Genomic DNA, 20,997 nt, shown 5'->3' on the forward strand with positions numbered 1-20,997 from the left:
CGTCCTAATGCTCTCTAAGTCTCTTTGAAGTACTCAAGTGCTTTGAAACAAGTCAAGCTTGGCACCTCTAGACAAAGACCGGAGAGGCCTATTAGGCTGAGCACAACTATTGATAAAAAAAAAAAAATGTCTTTCATTTCCAAATAATGTATTTTTTTTCGATGGTTTGGGCTTATGCTTATAAGCTTCAAACCAGGAATATAAAAGCTACCGATTCTCCCTTTAAACACATTGTTTGACAATAATTGATTTTAAGAACACCCTACAATTATTAATTGTTAAAACATCAAAGATTAATTGTATGTCATTTCCTGTTAGAGTACTCATTTTATGTAGATTTTGATTTACCTTAATAAGCTTTATCTACTCAATCCCTTGCCCTCAAAAGGATTAGCAAGAGCAAGGACCAACTTAGTAACTTGTATGTGAATGGTTATACATATGTTAATTTGATTTTTTTAGTTAGTTTTGTAAAATATTATTACATAAATAATGATTAAATTGGTCATTTTGAATATATTATAAATTTATAATGAATATACCTTTTATATAGTATATCTATAATTATTTTATTAGGTGTTTGTGTATCTTATATTCATGATACAGAAAAATAAAAAATTGATTCACAATACGATTCACGTTTGACAACTATACTTATGATATCTGAGCGAGTGGTGACTAAAAAAATAGCTACTTTTCTAGAAAAGTAAAAAATGCACAGCCCTCTTCCTCAACTAGTAAGATTGTGTGGAATGGATTCTCAATCGAAGTTTTTCCAATACAAAAATAAAAGGTTTTAGGATCACAAATTAGATCACAACTTTTGCTATAGTTGTCTACGTGACAAATTGTGAGTAATGGAGAAAAATGATGCGTTTATGTGAAAAAATATAGGTCTATGTGAAATAATAGGTAGCCAATCACAATTTGCCATGTAAGATAATTATGACAAAAGTTGTGACATTTTATGGGTACTAGAATTTACTCTATACAAATAATTTGAAGCTTTAACATGGCATCACCTATCTTATATGTTTGCACGCATATATGACGGTAAATGACTTATAGGTTATAAAAACTGAATGGTGTATTATATTTTCTATCAAATTCAAATTTGAATTGAAGAGAGATTTGAGGGAGAGATTTGTGAATGGTTACTATTACAGCTCAAGTATGTGAGCTGGACTTGTGAGCTGTGATAGGCCCCTCAAGCTCAATGGTCTTGGTGAGACGGTGAGCTTGTTGCGAAGAAGCATGTGTCGTGCTATGCCAAGAGGTTTAGTCATGATGTCTGCAGTTTGATCCCGAGAGAGATGAAGCGAATATCAATGTCCTTGTTGGTACTTTTTCAGTACAAAGTGAAAATCAACTTCAATATGTTTCATGCGGGCATGAAAGATGGCGTTGGCAGTGAGAGAAGAGCACCAAGATGGTGTCTTCATCAATATATATATATATATATTTTTTTTTTTTTTGGCTTTATTTGTCCATTGAGTTGCAGAACTTTGTACTTTTTCTAAAAGAATTTTGAAAACATCTTTTCAATTAAAAGGAATGCAACTCAGCAACAAATCACATTACTAATTTCTTTCATTAGTTTTGTTCTTTTGTTTGCATTACTACATCCTTTCAAATTGGCTTAATACCCCTTTAATGATGAGCGTGTTAATTTAATGAAAGAGAGTGCGAAGTGACAAAGATGCAAATCAAACAATACAACTAAAGAGGAGACATACCCTGGCATTCAACAACTCAAAAGAAATCAAACAAAGATGATGCAAAGGAAAACTGTTTCAAAGTAATAATGTTTCCTTGAAATTTGATCAAGAGGTTTTAATTTTCTTTTGACTGTGGCTATGAATTGAAATTGGAATCATCGTTCACCGAGGGATAGGCCAGTGAAGAGGAACCTAAAATAAACCCATGTCCAACAGTTAAAGCAAATCCCATATCAAAGTCAGACCCACTTGTCACATCTATTGGAAGCCCTGAATCAGATGACAAAGAAAGGTGCACAATGTCATCAGGGACAATCTAAGCCATTAGATGATCTGCATTCATCGGGATAGGCAGTTGATGACAAGACCAAATCACAGCCATCACTGTGAAAGCCCTTCAAACTTGACAAAACCAAATCACAAATGCATTCTTTATGGACCACTATCACTTTTTTAATTTTGTGCTTTCGAACGTTCGTATACTTACCACTGATGGAAATGACAACATGATAATCAGATCCAATGGACAAGAGACTTCCACCCAGGTATGTGATTAGAGGCCTGCATTTGGTACCCCCACCATGTCAACGTCAGTAAAAGAGGATGGATTGGATATACAATTTATAAACTAATATAGATAGCAATTACCTAGTAGTTGTGTGAAAGCAAAAGCAAAATGAGAGAGTAAATGTACAGTCAACACTCAATAGGTTACAGCTCTGCTCTATATATATATATATAGTGAAACAGAGTATAATAAGAAAGAAAAGGAAAAAATGAAGAAGTAGGGGAAGAAAATAGTTGTAACAGAAAATTAAAAGCAACTCGACCTTTGCAAAGACAACGACAAATAATCAGACTTTATTATAACAGAAAGCGTGTATCTCATAAGCAAAACGGCACTGTTTTGCACTTGTTCCTTTTATTCACTAAAAGTTGAACGACGACGTTTCATTTAAATGAGGATCTCTAGAATAAAACGATAGCGTTTTGCTGCTGCTTTTCTTCACTGAGATCGATATGAGAGTTGATAATCTATCTTCAACAAGTTAATGCTCATATTCACATTGTCACATCTCACTCAGTCCTACAAACCCCATCAGGCTCAATACCAAGAAGACAAATGCAATCACCATACCCATAATCATTTCCATAAATATTGGTTGTTCTGTATCGCTAAAGTTTGTTCCAACTCCAAGCCCAACAGGCATGTCAGTCAAACATTATACTGAGCTATATATAGCCTATAGTCTTTGTCCTCCTCAGTACAATTGCAAGAATATGTCTTTACCACACATGGCTTCCCTCAACCGCCTCTTGTATCTCTTTCCGACTTTCAATACCATAAATCTAAGCAGTAAGCACAAATCAGAATAATTGTCTAAGATCTTGTCTTTGTATGCAACTGCATTTGGATGCTCCTTCAAGATTTCATTTTTAAATGAAAGCTACTCAAGATTATACAGTTTGATGTTCAAATATCAATAAGATTATGTTCTGTACCCTACATTACCCACCAACACAGTTTATGTCATGAACACTATATTAACATCATTTCATGCATTAAGGGGGAAAAGTACAGAAAGAAAGAGAGAAAGAACGAATGTGTATGTGTGTGTGCACACTCGTTTACCATACTATGGCGTGCTCAGTGCGAAATGAAATGGTAAGACCCTTTAACCTAGCAACATTACTAATGAGAAAAAATAGCACCTCGATATAAGCTTCCCAAACATCATCATCATCAACTATCACTTTCTGCTAAATTTAATTCCAAGCAAAGCCATTATAATTGAGAATATCTGTAATATCAATATACTCTTTCATCAAGCTCCAATATTGATCTTTTAGTACATCTTTGTCACAAAGGAGTCCTTTTTTTTTTTTTCTGAATGATGCATTCATCCGAGTCCAAGCTTTGTATCTATGACCAATCTTATTCCCTCTGTGCAACTGTTCTAACATAAGATCAATAAAAGAACGATCCATTTCCCTTGTCCAATTTATCCCCAGGGATCATTATTAGCAGGGGACTGGTAATCCTCTTCACCTAAAACTTCAAAACTAAACTGCCATTACATGAGAGAATTTGTTCTAGAGGCATATGTTACAAAGAAAAACGAAATAATAATGTTTCTCCATATTATTTAACAAATACAATAAATTAAAACATTACATGAAATTGGTAAATTCAGTTCTTTTGTATTAAACTTTCTAGAAAACTGAGTCAAGTAGTCGTTTTTGCATCAAATTAATACTTTTTTTGCAATGTTGGCAACAAAGTAATGCTTATTACAACACAAAAGTAGGGTATTGACTAGCTGCCAATTATCAATAGCTGTGCACACCCTAACAGGCCTCTTTGGTCTTTTCAAGGCACTTGTCTAGGTCAATAACCCCGGCCTTCTAATTGTCGGCAAACAAGTTCCTCTTTTTCACGTTTAAATGTTCATGTTAGTGAGTTATATACAAATGAAGAAAAAAAAGGATTTTTTCTTTTCCTATAGTTCATAAGAATTTGGACAAAAACTAAATGTTTGTATGACCAAAGCAGTTCCAAGGCCAACAGGCAAGTTAAATATTGCCCTAGCAGAGTAGTCAGCCATGGACATTCCTGCTGACCTGCTTTGGCAACTTCCATATCAGCAATCAGATCCCATACTGAAGTTCCCAATTTTTAGTGCTGTGAGCCCAACAAGTGCAAGCAGCAATTCCAGAAGTGCTCCAAGCGATGCCAGTCAGTTAAGCAATTCCCCAGATGTAGTGGATATCTAGGACACAATCATAACAAATGCCATGAGCAGTACAGGCATCTGCTCAGTTTTTGGGGGCCTCTTCTTCTATTATAAAGTGAAGAACTGCAAGAGAGGAGCTGGCCAAGATTAGTATCAACTAGTGAGAGAAGTGGGTGTGTGGAAGGGGGAAATCAAGGGGATGATCAAATGGCATGAACTAGTTGCAAGTATTTAAATAGCCTAGGGGGCATAGAGCAATATTGGTTCATGCATACAATTTTTCTCCATTCTGAAAGTGTCATTTGCACAATTGTGAGCTTTAAAAGAAACGAGAGGAACAACCCATACTTGAGATTGCATATGCAATTAAAAGAGAACATCAGCACCTATCAATTAAACAAATGTACTTCATTTCTGTAAAAATAAAACAATCTCAAATATAATAAAAACAGATGATACTTCCTGAAATAAATATTGCTATAAGATAAAATAGAACATATGTAATTTATATCAGCCTTACTGCATTTACTTCCCAGTTAATTAATGAAGTAAGAAGTGAAATGAACTACAATCACTTACAGAAAAATAAACCATCAGGCCAGTCCAAATAAGTATTCACAAGGCCAAGTAGCTTGTGCTCATTTCTCTGCAACATTTATTTATATTGTATCTGTGTGTCTACTGGGGCGGGGAAGGTGTTAGGGGTCCTTATTTCTCCTCTAATATGAACAAGTTTGCAAACATGTCTTATCAACAGGAGCTACTTAAGTCATAACTGGCTTTGCTTACATTCAACAGAAACCATTTTACTGATTCTTGTAGAAAGCAGCAAATGGTTGGTGATCCAAAGAGTGGCTAAAAGTGAGATAGGGGTATATAAACGTTGGAGATAGTAAAGGGTTATTTTTCTAAAAAATTTTATGAAACTCTAGTGGGGATAGAGCTCCAACTATCTTTGCATAGAATAATAAGAAGGAAAATGGGGGAGGGGGAAGTTTGGTTGCCTATAACTCTTTCTTATTTTATACACTACCTAGAATAATAAATAAGTAATTAGATCTTTGCGTAAACAAGATAATCACTACTGAAAAAAAGCTCAATATAAGCACAATATCAGTAGCATACATTAAAATGCAAATGACAAATGCAACATTTCTGTAGATCCATGACGGGATATAAAAACACACCCATATTTACTTCTTGACTCATCATCAAGGTCTATATAATGACTTGTTCAGCTGTTTCTTTCATCTGATGTTGTATTTGCATGTATCAAGCACAATTCATTGAAGATCATAAAGGCTTTATTCTGTACAATTGCACCTCCAGGTGATCCTGCATGTATATTATGTTAGTTCACTATAAAACTTCTGACTTTTCTTGAACCATTCAAAATATTAGATTTTACAATTCATATTGCAGGCCAGTATCTTAGTTGTGTTTCGCCCCAGTTCTTATGTTGACCAACATTCCTATGTTTTTGGGCTTTTGATCCAGAAAATCATATTTGGTATTTTTCCATCTTGTCCTTGTCAAAGAAGAACCTTCTTTTTTCCCTTGCATTAGCATCAAGTATACAGACAATTGAACGTTCTAATTCCTCCACTACTCAACATCCCCTACTTGATAGGTCTAGATTTTATATTAATTCAGAGGCTTTAACAATTTCTGGATCAATTAATTTTCTAAAATAAGACAGAAGATTTTAAAATGGTTCTATTTAATGGAATGTGTGCTATTTCTAAATAAATAGTTATATATGTTTGTACACACAGACAAACACACACACACACACACACACTCAACTTTTGTGAGAAAATAAAAGCGTCATTTTGTTTTCTACCATTTGTATTTCAATTAACCAAGCCAATTAACCAATCCTCTCTATTGTAATCACACTGCAAGATTACAACAAAGAACTAAACTGCAGTCAAGCCTACCAAATTCAGAAGAGGAAAAAAAGCAAAACAACCCTAAAGAGGTTTTGCTATGGAAGCACTGCACTAAATAGAGGCATAAGTAAACAACTAATTCAGAGAACAAAACCCAATTCATATTCAAGTATTTGATTTTTCTGACAACATTAAAATTAAAAACAAAATAGATAAAGCGTAAGTCAAAATCAACCTTGAGTAAATTACTGTCAAATAATGTGTTAGAAGGGAGAAAAGGTGGCTTTTATCTTCTTGAGTTGAAGTTTATAATCATAAGCCCAAACCCACCTAAAAAGCTACATTAACTAGAAAGGATATACAGTTAAATTATTATTATTATTTTTTTTTTTCTATTGATACAACAAAAAGGGCTGGTACAACGAAGAACCCTAGCCTCAGTTAATACCTGTTATAAACAGCAAATAACACTTGCATCCCCTGCTTCAGCAAGTCAGAAGTGTCTTCCATTATCACTTCTAATCTTCAAGGTAACCTTCTCTTCTTCAGCAAATAACACTTGCATCCTCCAATATCTGACTTACAATCAAGAGGACAAGTTAAGATAATCCTTTAGGCTTAGCTCTCAGAAAAGAAATTTTGATTTCCAAATATCTTAGCAGTCTTTTTCTTTTCCCTACCTGTGATTTGACCCCAAAAGCTGGCATGCCACCCCGACCACCTCTCCATCTTGGAAGAAGCTTGCCAAAATCCTTTAGTGGTGATCGCCAATTGTCAACTATTAGGAGCTGTGCACACTCTTAACAGGCCTCCCTGGTCTTTCATCATGAGGTTGCAAAGCCTGAGTTCAAAAGCACTAAGTACCTATAAAACAAAGAAATAGAGAGCATCAGGACAGATTGCGTAGAGCTTTCTATCTTCTTCTTTTTTTTTTTCTTTTTTTTTCTTTTTTTTTGCAATTTGTAAGTAAAGAGTGCTTAAGTAAAACACTCTTTAGACAGTGCATTACAAGTTTCTGCCATCTAGGGTTACACCAACCAGCAAGCTTCCCAACTCCTCCTCAATACTCACATATGTTTTGACTACACATGGCCTCTCCTCAACTATTCCTTGATGGTTCTCTGAACTTTTAGAGAACATGTTTGGGCTTACAAAGTTGTAGAATTTTTATTTTTCTCTGAGAAGATTTTGAAACTCCCAAACTGGATATTGTATATTCCTAATTACAATCAATCCCCATCCAAAGGGCATTAATGTTGATCTCTAATTTTAAGTCCAAATAACTTGATCTATCATTCCAACTTTCATTACCATAAATCATGCACAAATCAGATCCATTCTTTGTATAAAACTCCATCTGGACTCTCATTCAAAATGCCATTTTTTTAATGAGAGGTCCTAAAAAATTATCCCGTTCAATGTTCACTGATAAATATGAATTATGTTCTACAACCTATGTTACCTGCTAACATTTTATTTACTTCATGATGAAAGTGTTAACAACCTATGTAACCCAGTAACATTTTATTTAATTCATGACGACAGTATTAACATCATTTCATCAAGAGAAAAAAAATATATGTGAAAAAGAAAAAGTGTGCATGTGCACATCTGTGCTATAGGGTACTCTTTAATGACAGCCAGAGGAAATGAAAAAGGAAAATCCTTTATCCTAGCGACATTACTGATGAGAAAGCACTGCACCTTGATATAAGTTATTCAAAGGTATCATCGGTGGTCACTTTTTGGCAAATTTCATCACCAGTGAAGCCATTCTGAATGGGGAGATCCTTTATTTCCATGTAATCTTCATTAAGCTTAAATTTTGATCTTCTAGTACATCTTTGCCACCCATAATATCAAATCTTCTACTGCATGATGCAACCATCCAGGACGAAGCTTGAGCATTGCATGTAGGACCAATCTTATTCCTTCTGTACAATTGCTCTAACTCAAGGTTAATATAATAACAGTCCATGAGAATCACTACTAGCAAATATTGGTCATCCTCTTTACCTAAACTTCAAAATAACTCCCATTACATGCAAGAATTTATTCTAAAGGCCTCCAAAGCAAAATTGGAACAATTATATTGTTTCATATAGTTTAACAAAATCAATCTCCAACATTACTTGAAATGGGGAGATTTCAGAGTTTTTATACGACACTTTCAGGAAAACTAAATGCAGTAATTGCATTATCATGAAATTAAAACTTATGAAAACACTAATTAGTCAAAGTTTTTACATTAACTTATGCTAGTGTAGTTTTATCATGGCCTTCATCTATAATTATGCAGATGGTCATAAATTATCTATCAAGTCATAAATCGAATGTTCCATTCCTTTCAACCTATAGGTAGTATTGAGAGAGAGAGAGAGAGAGAGAGAGATCATCAGTCCCAGCTCATAGTCCTCAATGTCCAATGAGTGACTTTAGTAATTTTTCCTTTGATTGGTGTTGCCATTTCCATATATCAAAAACAAATATTTGAAATTTGGGAGAGTTCTATTATGGTATGTTTATTCAAGAGATCTTAATTTGAAACTTACAAGAGTTATATGAAATTTTACACATTCAGAAGAATTCTAAACAAGAGTAAATATGGGGAAAATCTCACCAAATGCTGTAGCTTGTTATAGGCTTGTGAAAAGAAAATCAAAGTTTTTACATTAAAACTTATGACAACACTAGTCAAAGTTTTTACATTAACTTATGCTAGTGTAGTTTTCGCATGGCCTTCATCTATAATTATGCAGATGATCATAAATTATCTATCAAGTCATAAATTGAATGTAACAATCCTTTCAACCTATAGGTAGTATTGAGAGCGAGAGAGAGAGAGAGAGAGATCATCCCTCCCAGCCCAAAGTCCTCAATGTCCAGTGAGTGACTTTAGTAATTTTGCCTTTCAATGGTGTTGCCATTTCCATATATCAAAAACAAATATTTGAAATTTGGGAAATTTCTATTATGGTATGTTTATTCATGAGATCTTGATTTGAAACGTATGAAAGTGATATGAAATTTTACACCTTCAGAAGAATTCTAAAAAGAGTAAATATGGGGAAAATCTCACCAAATGCTGCAGCTTGTTATAGGCTTGTGAAAAGAAAATCTCACTGGCTCCATTACATGCAACCAATATCTTGAACCACTTGGTTATACCCTCCAACAGAAGCTGGATTTCCATTAATCAAGCAAAAATAAGCATAATTATCAGTTCTATGACATCAGACTTTAGATAGTAACAACAGAAAATGACATGATGCAACTAAAAGAAGGTTGATACAGTAAGTTAAGGAACAAAACAATGAAATATGAATATATAAGCAGGCAATAATATTCTTTGAATTATTTGGGAAGCTCTCAATTCTGAAACAAGAAATATACCAATCATCAAATTGGGGTCTTCATTATTGAAATCTGCATTGCATGAAGAAATTCAGCATCTTCATTAGAAACCCCTTCAACATATATAACAGCAATTTGTAACAACTCAGAACAGATTAATTTCTATGAGACCAAGCATCAGGATGCACCTAGATTTTTCTATGATATATAAGTAGCACAATAGAACAATAAAATAATCTAAAGATACAAGAATGGATAAATGGCAATTCACCTTGGTATAAGAATCCTAGACATAATCTCAGTGGTTACCATTTCTCCTGTTTCATCCCAACATAACCCACTCTATTGAAGAACCTTTATGTCATTATATTGCCTTCTCAAATGTTTGTATCTATGCCTGAGAGCATCTTGACCATTTCAGTCCAAGCTTTGGCAATGAGTCCAAGACCTACTTTATTCCCTCCAAGTACCTGTTTTCATGACAAATCAATGAGGTAATGATCCATTGTTGATGTCGAGCTCATTCTTAGACATTCACTATTGGGAATGATAAATCTATTGGGTCCCAACAATCTTATTATGGAGATAACTATTCACTCATCAAAACATTTCAAAGTTCTCTTATCTTGAATGCACTTAACTTGCTGGGACAAGGCTATTCATTGTAATACCTAATTGGTGATTAGCTTTTATTCATTAAAAGCAGATGATACTTCTTGAAATACACATCACCACATGCTGAAACATAACCAATATAATTTAAATTAGTCATACTGCCTTTAGATCTTATCTAGTTAATAAAGCAACAAATTTAAAAGAAAAAAAAAATTACAATTACTTCCAGAAACAATCAAACAGGAAAAAAGACCCATCAAGACCAGTCAAATCAATCATGAATTTGTAAAGCCAAATACCCTATACTCATTTCTCTATAACACTTTTCTTTATCCCTTTTTTTTTTTTTTTTTATGTGTTATTGGGCCGGGGGATTAAAAATGTTATTTTTTCCCATAATAAAGACAAGTTTGCAAAATATGTATTATCATTAGGTACTAGTTATGTCATAATTGGCTTAGGTTACAATAAACTATAAACATATTACTGATCCTCGTGCAAAGCAGACCATAGTTGACTGGCCATTAGCATATAGATTTTGGAGATGCTAGAAGGCCATATTTCTTCAAAATATATTAAACTCTTGTGGGAAAAGAGTCCGTCTATGTTTGACATGACTCATAATAAGAGATGGGGTGAGGGTGGTGGGGGGGTGTTTTAAGCATGCTTTCTAGAGTAATAATAATAAATAAATCAATCTTTTGCAAAACCAAATTTATCACCACCCACAGCAGGATCAATATAAGCATAATACTAATATCAACATTTCAATGCCAATGAGAAATACAAAATTATGACATGATATAAAAACACACCTATATTCAATTCTTTAATAGCATGATATCACCAATATCCACCAAAGAAAGGGTCTAGCAATGAGTTTGAAGGCAAACATCTTAAACAGAAACCTTTTTCTCTCTCTTTTTTTTAATCACAATGATCCTCCAGGGAGTGCCAATCATTAACATTTTCTATAAATTTCACCAATGCCGCTGCCTTGTTCATCATCAATGGTCCTCCAGGGTGTGCCAACCTGTAAGTTTTTAAATAATTAAATCAAATTCCCGAATTAAAATTTTTTTTTTCTACATTTAGGGTAGAGAGGAAAGAAAGGGAGATGGCCTGATAGTTAGAGCTCCTGTGCTCCACATGCATTGACTTCAAGCTATTGACCATATTGAAGAAAACAAACCCAAATCATACCAAAAACAGAATTGTTGCACCTCAACGAAGGTTAAGCAATCAAAGAAATTATAACCAGTGAGGTATGTTCTGAATGTTTCAATGTAATAACAACCGCAAAAGATATGGAACAAAGACATATAAAGCAAAACAGTTTCAATGTAATAACAGTACCTTGCCATGTTTCTTCGAAATTTGATCAAGAGGTTCTCCTTTTCTTTGACTGTGGATACTGATCACCAATGGATGAGTCAAGTTCCAAACCCAAGTCAGACCCATTTTTCACATCCATTGAAAGCCCTGAATTAGAAACCAAGGATGACCCGCCACCATTCATAGCACTTGAGAGAATCCGACTTTCCAAATTGCTCGAATGCACTGAAACTGGTCCTGCTGAATATGTGTTGCCAACCTCCTTGGGACACCGACAACGGGTTTGAGCTCCACACAAACATTTGCGGCTCCTTGCTACTAAGGGCCTGTTTTTGTTGCTGATTTTTGTTGCTTTTAGTAATGGTTGAAGAGAAGTACATGGGGTTGGCCACAGGGTACTACGGTACTGGGTATTGTACAGTCTACGCAGGATAAAATTTGGACCTTTGAGAAGAGATGGTCTAAGCCGTCGGTGCACATTTCTCTTTGAAATTCGACGGCCTCGGGGTTGGATACAATAGTTGTCATGAAAGATACTGGATTTTTGAGGCTGATGACAAATGCATTGTACATGGACTCCTATCCATTTAATATTAGGACAAGAATCGAATGAATTATCAGGAGAGGTTTCACAGAAGATCTCAACAAGATTCTCATCACCAAGATTGAAGCCCTCAAATAGTTCCTGCAATGAGCTACAAGAAAAACGCATGCCCTCATAACACGAAATCTTTTCAATCATTATTTTTTTGGTCGTTTGTTTACTACCATTGATGGAAATGATGGCATGACAATAACAGCCAAAAGTATTTGGTGGCTCAAAAGCAACACAGAGAGCAATTGTTGGAAATTCCGGACCAATTAAGAATGATATTAAATTTCCATTCCTTTGATGGTTGAAACAACTTGGAATCTCATTGTTGACATATTTGCCAAATGGGAAAGCACTTGCACGGGATATTGTAGTAGATGAGGGAGTAGCCATTAACATGTGGCTTGTCACACCTAAACATCGCGGTAGATTTGGTGGAACCCCTATCAATTCTCGAAACTGCATGCAAGTAACGAATTCATCAAATTACATCTTAGCAAATCAAGTCATGTGGTATTTGGAAGGTAACAAAAACTGTTTCTAAATAAGTTTTAAGTTTAAGAGAGATACCCGATGAAAGACTGATTTTGAACTCAGCGGAGGAGGCCAATAATTTGATACAGCTAAACATCTTAAACTTCGTGGAAGCCTAGGAATTTCCCAAATTGGAATATGAAGCGAATGTAATCTCTCACATCTGCTTATGCTTTCTGGGAGGGTAACAATATTGCAACTGGAGGAGATCTGTAATCTTTCCAATGTGACGGGGCAACAACAATTCAAAATAAAATCTATTTCTGATTGATTAGAATAGGACAAAAGAGTTAGGTTTTTCAAGCTTGGAAAAACATATTTGGAAAAGCCTCCCAGAGAATTGCACAGTGGCTGTCTATCAATCTCCACATCCCTTGGAAATATGAAATTGCCATAAAGATGGAGTGTCTCTATATGTTGTAAATTATAGATGCTACGTGGAAGATGACTTGGCTTTTCATTCGTTCCAATATACAACTCCCTAAGCCCAATCAAATTCCCAAATGACAGATTTTGACAGCTAGTACCAAAATGCCGAAATAATGACAGCCGACTGGTCCGAAGGCTAAAGAAAAGCCCATACTTGTCCCCCACCACAAGCCTATCAAGACGCCCCACGGAGTTATCAATCTCAACTAAATTTTCACACCCACTAAGATCCAATTCCTTTATGTTTGGACACATTGATAAGTCAGGTGTTTTCCTAATGAATGGACAACATCTGAAGTCCACACGTGTCACGAATTCAAATGCACGAATCTGTTGAAGAAAAAAAAATTGAAATTTAGAAGTATTTATTAAAAAATAAAAAATAAAAACTTTAAAAATATATAATAATTTACAAATAAATACTAATGACCATACCTGCATTAATGGTTCCACTATTCGGTTACGAGGCATCCTGAGCACAACTAGTTTTTTAGGACAAAAACTGGATGGCAATGAAGAAAAAGGATATGTATCCCAATCAAGCAATCTTAATCCATTGGGAAGATATTCAAGACCTCCATGGATATGTACATTATGAATTATTAGGAATCTCAGATTTTTCATATTACGAAATATTTGTGCCTCTAATTGCACTATTGTTGATTTTGATTCAGGCGACGCCAACATTATGCCTCGAATTTCATCCGATCCCTAATTGAACAAATGGGTAAGTAAATCGCCAAAAAAGAAATAACAATTATTAAATTTTAAACAAAAACCACATTGAGAATTTTGAATTTTCTTCTACATTAAAAGGGATAAAAAAAAATGTGATTATGACTTTCATATGAGAAAAATGGAGAAAATGAATCAAAACAACTTTACCATGTCTTCAGTTAGTACTTCAAGAGCCTCCTTATAATTCCATAGTCTGCTACGTTGTCCCGGGTTTTCTTCTGATTCTTGTCGAACAATTTCCCTACCCATTTGTTGTAGCAAGTCATGCATCCACAATTTATTCCAATCTTTAGTCAAAAGACACTTATCAATAAGTTTTTGAATACCAGGTACTGGGTATAAATCGCAAGCGTCTAGTATATCTACAACCTCATCATAATCGTATCCCTTGAAGAAACATGCAATATCAAGGAAAATATGTTTTTCAATATGGTCTAATCCATAATAACTTATTTGTAGTATTTTTTGAATATCCCCACTAAGAATTTTTTCATACTTTTTTAAGGCGCTTTCCCAATGAAGTTTAGTTCTTCCATACAAATCAGCACCCATTACTACTAGAGCTAGTGGAAGGCCTTTAGCATAGCGTATAACTTGTTTCACAAGTGTCAAATAATCTTCATTTGGTTTGTTGCTTTGAAAGGCATGCTTGCTAAGGAGTTCAATAGATTCATTTTCATCTAATTCCTTAACTTGATAGGTTGAGACACCATTTCCAATAGTGTCTATCAAGTGTTTTTCCCTTGTTGTCATAATTATTTTACTTCCAGAAGCAAACCAATCACATTTTCCAAGCAAATTTCTTATCTGGTCCATATTATCCACGTCATCAAGAACGATAAGAACCCTCTTTTGGCAAAGACTTTTAATTATCATGTTGGTTCCGCTAGATATGTTATGCACCTTCAAATTCTTACTCCCTAAGATCTTAGAAAGAAGTGTCTCTTGTAAGTGGATTATGCCTTTTGCTATTGAATTCTCTCTAACATTCTCCAGAAAAATTTTTGCTTCGAAATGACATGAAATTCTATTATAAATAGCTTTTGCAATTGTAGTTTTGCCTACTCCACCAAGGCCATAAATCCCTACTATGCTAATATCATCATTTGATTTAATATTTGAAGATTTTAGAACATCCTCTACGCGAGAATTTATTCCAACTAGATATTCAGGAACAGGTAATGGCATCTGATTTAAAACAAACTTCGAGATATAATCAACAATGTTTTGGACAAGTTCAGATTCATTGCGGCTGCCATTCACAAACCATTTAACACATATAACAAGTTAGATTATATAAATGAAATTAGAGCGTGAGCTACAATCATAATTGAATTGTTGCTAAATAAAGTAAGCGGCATTTAAATCATGATTTGAAAAAACATTACTTTATTCAGTTTTTGTGTAGCAAATTAGCTTTTGACACGAAGTTGCATAAAAACTCAAGTTAAAGGACATAATCTTATTGGAATCCCGTATATATAGCCAAAATTGAGAAAAAATCTAATTAAATTCTAAATTGAAGTATAATTTTGTACCACGTGTCTTATCTAATTTTTAAATTTGTGTGCTAAGTAAATTATTAGGTGCAAAAATCAAGAGTCTAAATTTAATTTTAATTAGAATTCAATTTTGCGCCATGTGTCCCATCTAATTTTTTAATTTTTGTGGCAAATAAATTATTATGTGCAAAAACCGAAGTGTCTAGATCCTATACATATATATATATATATATATATATATATATATATATATATATATATATATATATATATATATTCATGGCTTAAAAAATGTATATATTCATGGCTTAAAAAATGTGTAAGTCGTAATTCTTACATCAAGTTTAATTTAAACTCATATATGTGTTATTGTAATTGTTTTCAAATGTACCCATGTATATACACAAAGCTACACACTAGTCTATATATCTATATAAATATAATAATAGGTAAAACTAAGAGAAAATCGAATTAAATTTCAAATTGGAATTCAATTATAATCTAATTTTGCGCCACGTTTCCCATCTAATCTAATTTTTTAAAATTTTGTGTCAAGTAAGTTAATTCAATGTAAAAATTGGATTTCAATTACATTTTAATATTGCAACATGTGACCCATCTAATCTGAGTTTTTTAATTTTTGTACCAAATAAGTTAATTTAGTGTAAAAAATGAAGAGTTCAATATAAGTAAACCATAAAAATAAAAAAATAAAAAAATAAACATAATTTTTGAATGATTTTTTGTTTATGAGTCTGTTTTTTTTGTTTTTTTTTTTAGAACTAAAAACAATTCAAGTTTATAAGTCATTTATATATATATATATATATATTAATAAGTAAAGTTGTGAGAAAATTCAATTAGATTTTAAATTGGAATTCAATTAAAGTCTAATTTTGCGCCACGTATCCTATTTAATCAAAAATTTTAAAATATTGAACCAAGTTAGTTAATTTAGTGCAAAAATTGGATTTCATATAGAGTTTAATTTTATGGCACGTGTTCTATCTAATCGAAGTTTTTTTAATTTTTGTGCCTAATAAGTTAATTTAGAATAGAAAATGACGAGTCTAATATAAATAAATCATAAAAAAACATAATCATATATCTAACACTCTAAAACTAGATATAAAATTAGAGGAAGAGAGAGTTTGAATGATTTTATATTTATGAGCCTTTATTATAACTAAAAAAAAAAAAAATTCATTTGGCACAAAATATATATATATATATATATTAATAAGTAAAACTTAGAGAAAATCCAATTAGATTCTATAATTAAAGTCTAATTTTGCCTCATGTGTCCCAAATTATTTATTTTTAGAAAGAATTTTATTTCTTAATTTTATAATCAAATGACAAATGTGGGACTATATCATAAACATTCATTCAAGTGAGTTATTGCGTACAAAAATCAAAGAGTCTAGAATTAATGAATATAAAAAACAACATCCTTACAAAACTTTTTAAAGAGTTAAAAAAAATATAAGATTGACTATCAATAATATTTCAATTATATATGTAAGATTATTATAATATGCATCTTAATGTGTATCTTTTAAATATATTCATGCATATATATGGGGTTACATGCTAGTCTATATATATATATATATATATATAAGAGAAACTCAAATTAAAATTCTAAATTAGAGTTCTGATTTTGCACCATGTATCTTAAATTATTTATTCTTAAAGAGTTTTATTTCTTAATTTTAAAATCAAATATGGGACAACGTCATAAATTTTCATCCAAGTGAGTTATTAAGTACAAAAACCAAAAAATATAAAATAAATTAATCGTAAAAAAAATGGACAATTTACATTTATACCTAATAATATCCATACAAAATTTATTAAAGAGTTAATAAAATATAAAAATGACTATCAATAATATTGAAATTATATATATATAAAAATTATATTATGCATTTTATTGTATATCTTTAAGTGTATCCATGCATATGCATGAGATTACAAACTAATATATATTATATGTTAAAACTTAGAGAAAATCCAATTAGATTTCAATTGGATTCTCAATTTTACACCACGTGTCCCATCCAATTTTAATTTTTGTACCAAGTGAATTATTGAGTGTAAAAATCGAAGAATCCAAATCCAATTAAATTCTAAATTAGATTTCAATTGGAGTCTAATTTTGCGCTACATGTCCATTTAATATTTTAATTTTTGTGAAATGTGAATTATTAGATGAAAGACCAAAAAATCTAAATCCAATTAAATTCTAAATTATATATATATGTATATATAAAATGAGAAATCATTACATATTTTAGAAATATATGGTTGAAAAAAAGTGTAAGCTAATATCATGTATAATTTTAAAATTTTCTAAAAAAAAGTATAATTTGAACCGTATAATTGTGATTGTTTACAAAACAAAATTTAGCTACAAAATTAGTTGTAACCTTACATATTTTGAAAATTTAAACGTTAAATTGTATATTATTTGCGTTCTTAATACGCATATCAAATTTTGTATCAATGGAATATTATTTACTATATGATCTATAAGTTTATATTTTATGCATAATTTTAAATTACAAAAATTTGCAATTTAAACAATTTATTGATAAGATAGCTGTGGGGCCCATAGGCCTGATAGCCTCGGCCCATCATGTAGCAGGCCCAAGGCCCATGCCGAGGAGCACAAGCTATTTTGGACTAAAGAGGGGGAAAGCCTATTTTCCCAATCCACGCCGAGGACTACCTTATTCTCGGCCTGACAAAGGTGATTTTGGGGAGAGGCTAACCCCAAAGTAAGCTGTCACTCTCGCATTTAATGCACTCAACTAACCCCCCTGGCCGCATTAATGGGGAGGTAACCCCTTGGCAGGATAACGTTGATTAGAGTGAATGTCACTCTCGCATTTAATGCACTCAACTAACCCCCCTGGCCGCATTAATGGGGAGGTAACCCCTTGGCAGGATAACGTTGATTAGAGTGAACCACTTGAGTACCGATAAGGCCTCTGATGGGACGGAAGACCAGAAGAAAGGCAAATAAATGATTAACAGATGGAAGCAGGAGAGAGGAAGATGAAAACTATAAAAGAAAAGCTAGTGAAGCAAAGAAGAGGGAGGAAAGAAGGGAGGAACATTAAGGCCTCCTCGGCCACAGGCCGAGGAGCATCCTTCCATTTGTAAAGAAACTCTTAGTATTTTTTATAAAAAAAAGTTCATGCATGGTGATTGATGGCCAGCACCTAAACCTGTCAACCCATTCTCTATAAATTTATTGTTTGGGCTTATTGGGCTGAAAACCCATCACTCAGGGTCAATCCAAATTGAGTCCCTACAATAGCTATTAACCTTTAATTTTCTAAGAATTTTGCTAGTATGAAAGATACAAGATGAAGATGTAATCCAATAATAGATTTGTTAAAATTCACCTCCAATAAAAAGATATTAAGTAAGATTATAGTTTCGAATTACAACCAATTTTATAACTAAACTTTGTCCTTGTTTTTAATTATACTTATGCATTTGCACGGAGTTACACACTAATTATTTTAAAATACTAATGAATTAAGTTTTTCTTTTAAATTTTTCTATATAATATGCGACATAAATTCCTAATTAATAATTGATAAGAAATATAATATTAAGTTCTTTTATTTCCATCTTTATTACTATAATAACAAGATATGGAAGAGAAAAGAATACTTTCATAATTTAGTAAAATTATATAATAAAAAAATAATATCAAACAATTAATGGTAGTCCTTAATTAATAATCTATATATATATATATATATATATTAAAAGCTAAACCTCAGATAAAATTCAATTATATTTTATATGGATTCTCAATTTTGCGTCATGTGTCCCATCCAATTTTTAATTTTGTAACCAAGTGAATTATTGAATATAATCGAAGAGTCTGAATTTAATTAGATTCTAAATTGATTTTTAATTAGAATTCAATTTTACGCTATGTGTCCATCTAATTTTTTAAATTTTTATGACAGGTCAATTATTGGGTGCAAAAATTGAAAAATTTAAATCCAATTAAATTATATATATATTAATAAGACACCATTACATATTTTAGAAATATATAGTTTAAAAAATGTGTAAATTAATACTATGTATAATTTAAATTGTATATTTTTTAACTTCTTCTAAAAAAAGGTAAAATTTGAATAGTATATTTGTGATTATTTTTAATTGTATGGCTTACACACTAGTAAACTTTAATGGTGATCACAAAAACAATTAAAATTTTTTAAGAACTTGCATATTAAAAAAAATTAAAATTAAAATTAAAGAAAAGAAAAGAAAAGAAAAGACTCCTTAAAAACAACTAACAAGAGTAATCACTAAGTAAATACCTATTTTTGGAGTCCCAACCAGAGAGATTGGCTGCTTCACATAGAGCTTCCCTCCACTTTTGAATCTTCTTTTTATCATTAAATTTTTCTTCATGCATAGTTAATGCTTCCCCATATTTTCCTTCTTGCTTACGAACTTCTGATGGATCTACCTTGTAAAAAATCGGTTGCACTAATTGCTTTTTTTTCCTACACTCAACAATTTTAGCAAGTTCTTCCAAACACCAAGTGGAGGATGCATATTTTTCAGAAAATACGATTATTGACATGGTTGAGTTCTCAATGGTTTTAAGAAGTTCTACAGAAATTTCTTCTCCTCTGGGGAGATCATTATCAATGAATGTGTCAATACCTCTATGACACAAAGCCGTGTATAAATGGCTTATAAAACCATGACGGGTATCTTCACCTCTAAAACTCAAGAAGACATCAAAGTTTTTGGGTTGGTGGGTCGAAGAGGAAGATGAAGCCATTGGGATTTTAGAGTAGAAAGATGAGAAGATCTGTAGGTAGGAGAAGGAGAGCTGGGATTTACGAATAGACGGATGAGAAGATCTGAAGGGAGGAGTAGGAGAGTTGTGGATGGGTTTGTCAATATAATTGAAGTGAAAAAGGAATAAGGAAGAGGGTGACTGAATACAAGCAAGAGGAGACTCTAATATCTAAGACCATCATCAAGTTAAAAGAGGGGAAACCGGAAACCCGGAGGAAAGAAGAAAACTTTTTTTATTCATGTCAGTATTTTTTTTTTTTTTTTGGCCTAGTACTTCATGTAAGTACTTGATCAAACTGTGAGCATGCATTTACCCGTAGGGGAAATTTTTTTATTATCTACTTTTCTTGTTAAAATATACAATAAAAGTAGATATCGTTATTCTTAAATATTATTCAATTTAACAACAAATTTATCAAAAAATATTTTATTAAGGGATGTTTTTAAAATATTTGTTAATAAATATTTTAAAAAATAATTTTATAGAAAAATAGCTAATTCTTTTTATAAAATTTTATTTATATATACATAAATTTTTAAAATTGATGATTGATAAATGGTCTAAAGCATTCAAGAAACGGATTCATCAAAAATATAAATATTATTAAGTTCCGAGACGGACTCACACGTTTTTGCTTTTTCTGAAAAAGTAGCTATCTTTAGTCACCGCTCACTTTTTCTCTTTCTTCCAGATTTCCCCTC

The 20,997-nt window shown here is 32.3% G+C and overlaps 1 protein-coding gene across 12 annotated transcripts in view; it reads right to left on the reverse strand.

Annotated features, from left to right (window-relative positions):
- LOC112002316 (disease resistance protein RPV1) overlaps positions 1-20,466 on the reverse strand; it is a 92,319-nt gene extending 71,853 nt beyond the window's left edge. The window contains exons 1-15 of one of the 12 annotated variants that reach the window (XM_065765706.1): positions 19,803-20,466; positions 14,090-15,194; positions 13,640-13,915; positions 12,812-13,534; positions 11,671-12,700; positions 11,130-11,347; positions 9,971-10,169; positions 9,739-9,771; positions 9,425-9,526; positions 8,050-8,361; positions 7,026-7,209; positions 6,794-6,920; positions 5,641-5,788; positions 4,341-4,576; positions 1,842-2,279 (exon numbers count right to left, since the gene is read on the reverse strand). In XM_065765706.1, the coding sequence (XP_065621778.1) occupies positions 11,696-12,700; positions 12,812-13,534; positions 13,640-13,915; positions 14,090-15,194; positions 19,803-20,275 (3,582 nt within the window). In that variant the 5' untranslated portion in view covers positions 20,276-20,466 and the 3' untranslated portion in view covers positions 1,842-2,279; positions 4,341-4,576; positions 5,641-5,788; ... (6 more) ...; positions 11,130-11,347; positions 11,671-11,695. The other 11 variants (XM_065765709.1, XM_065765708.1, XM_065765707.1 and 8 more) reach the window with 11 other exon arrangements.
- Between the last annotated feature and the right edge of the window lie 531 nt (positions 20,467-20,997).

The sequence above is a fragment of the Quercus suber genome, unplaced genomic scaffold, assembly GCF_002906115.3.
Source record: "Quercus suber isolate HL8 unplaced genomic scaffold, Cork oak 2.0 scaffold_648, whole genome shotgun sequence".
Lineage (NCBI taxonomy): Eukaryota > Viridiplantae > Streptophyta > Magnoliopsida > Fagales > Fagaceae > Quercus > Quercus suber.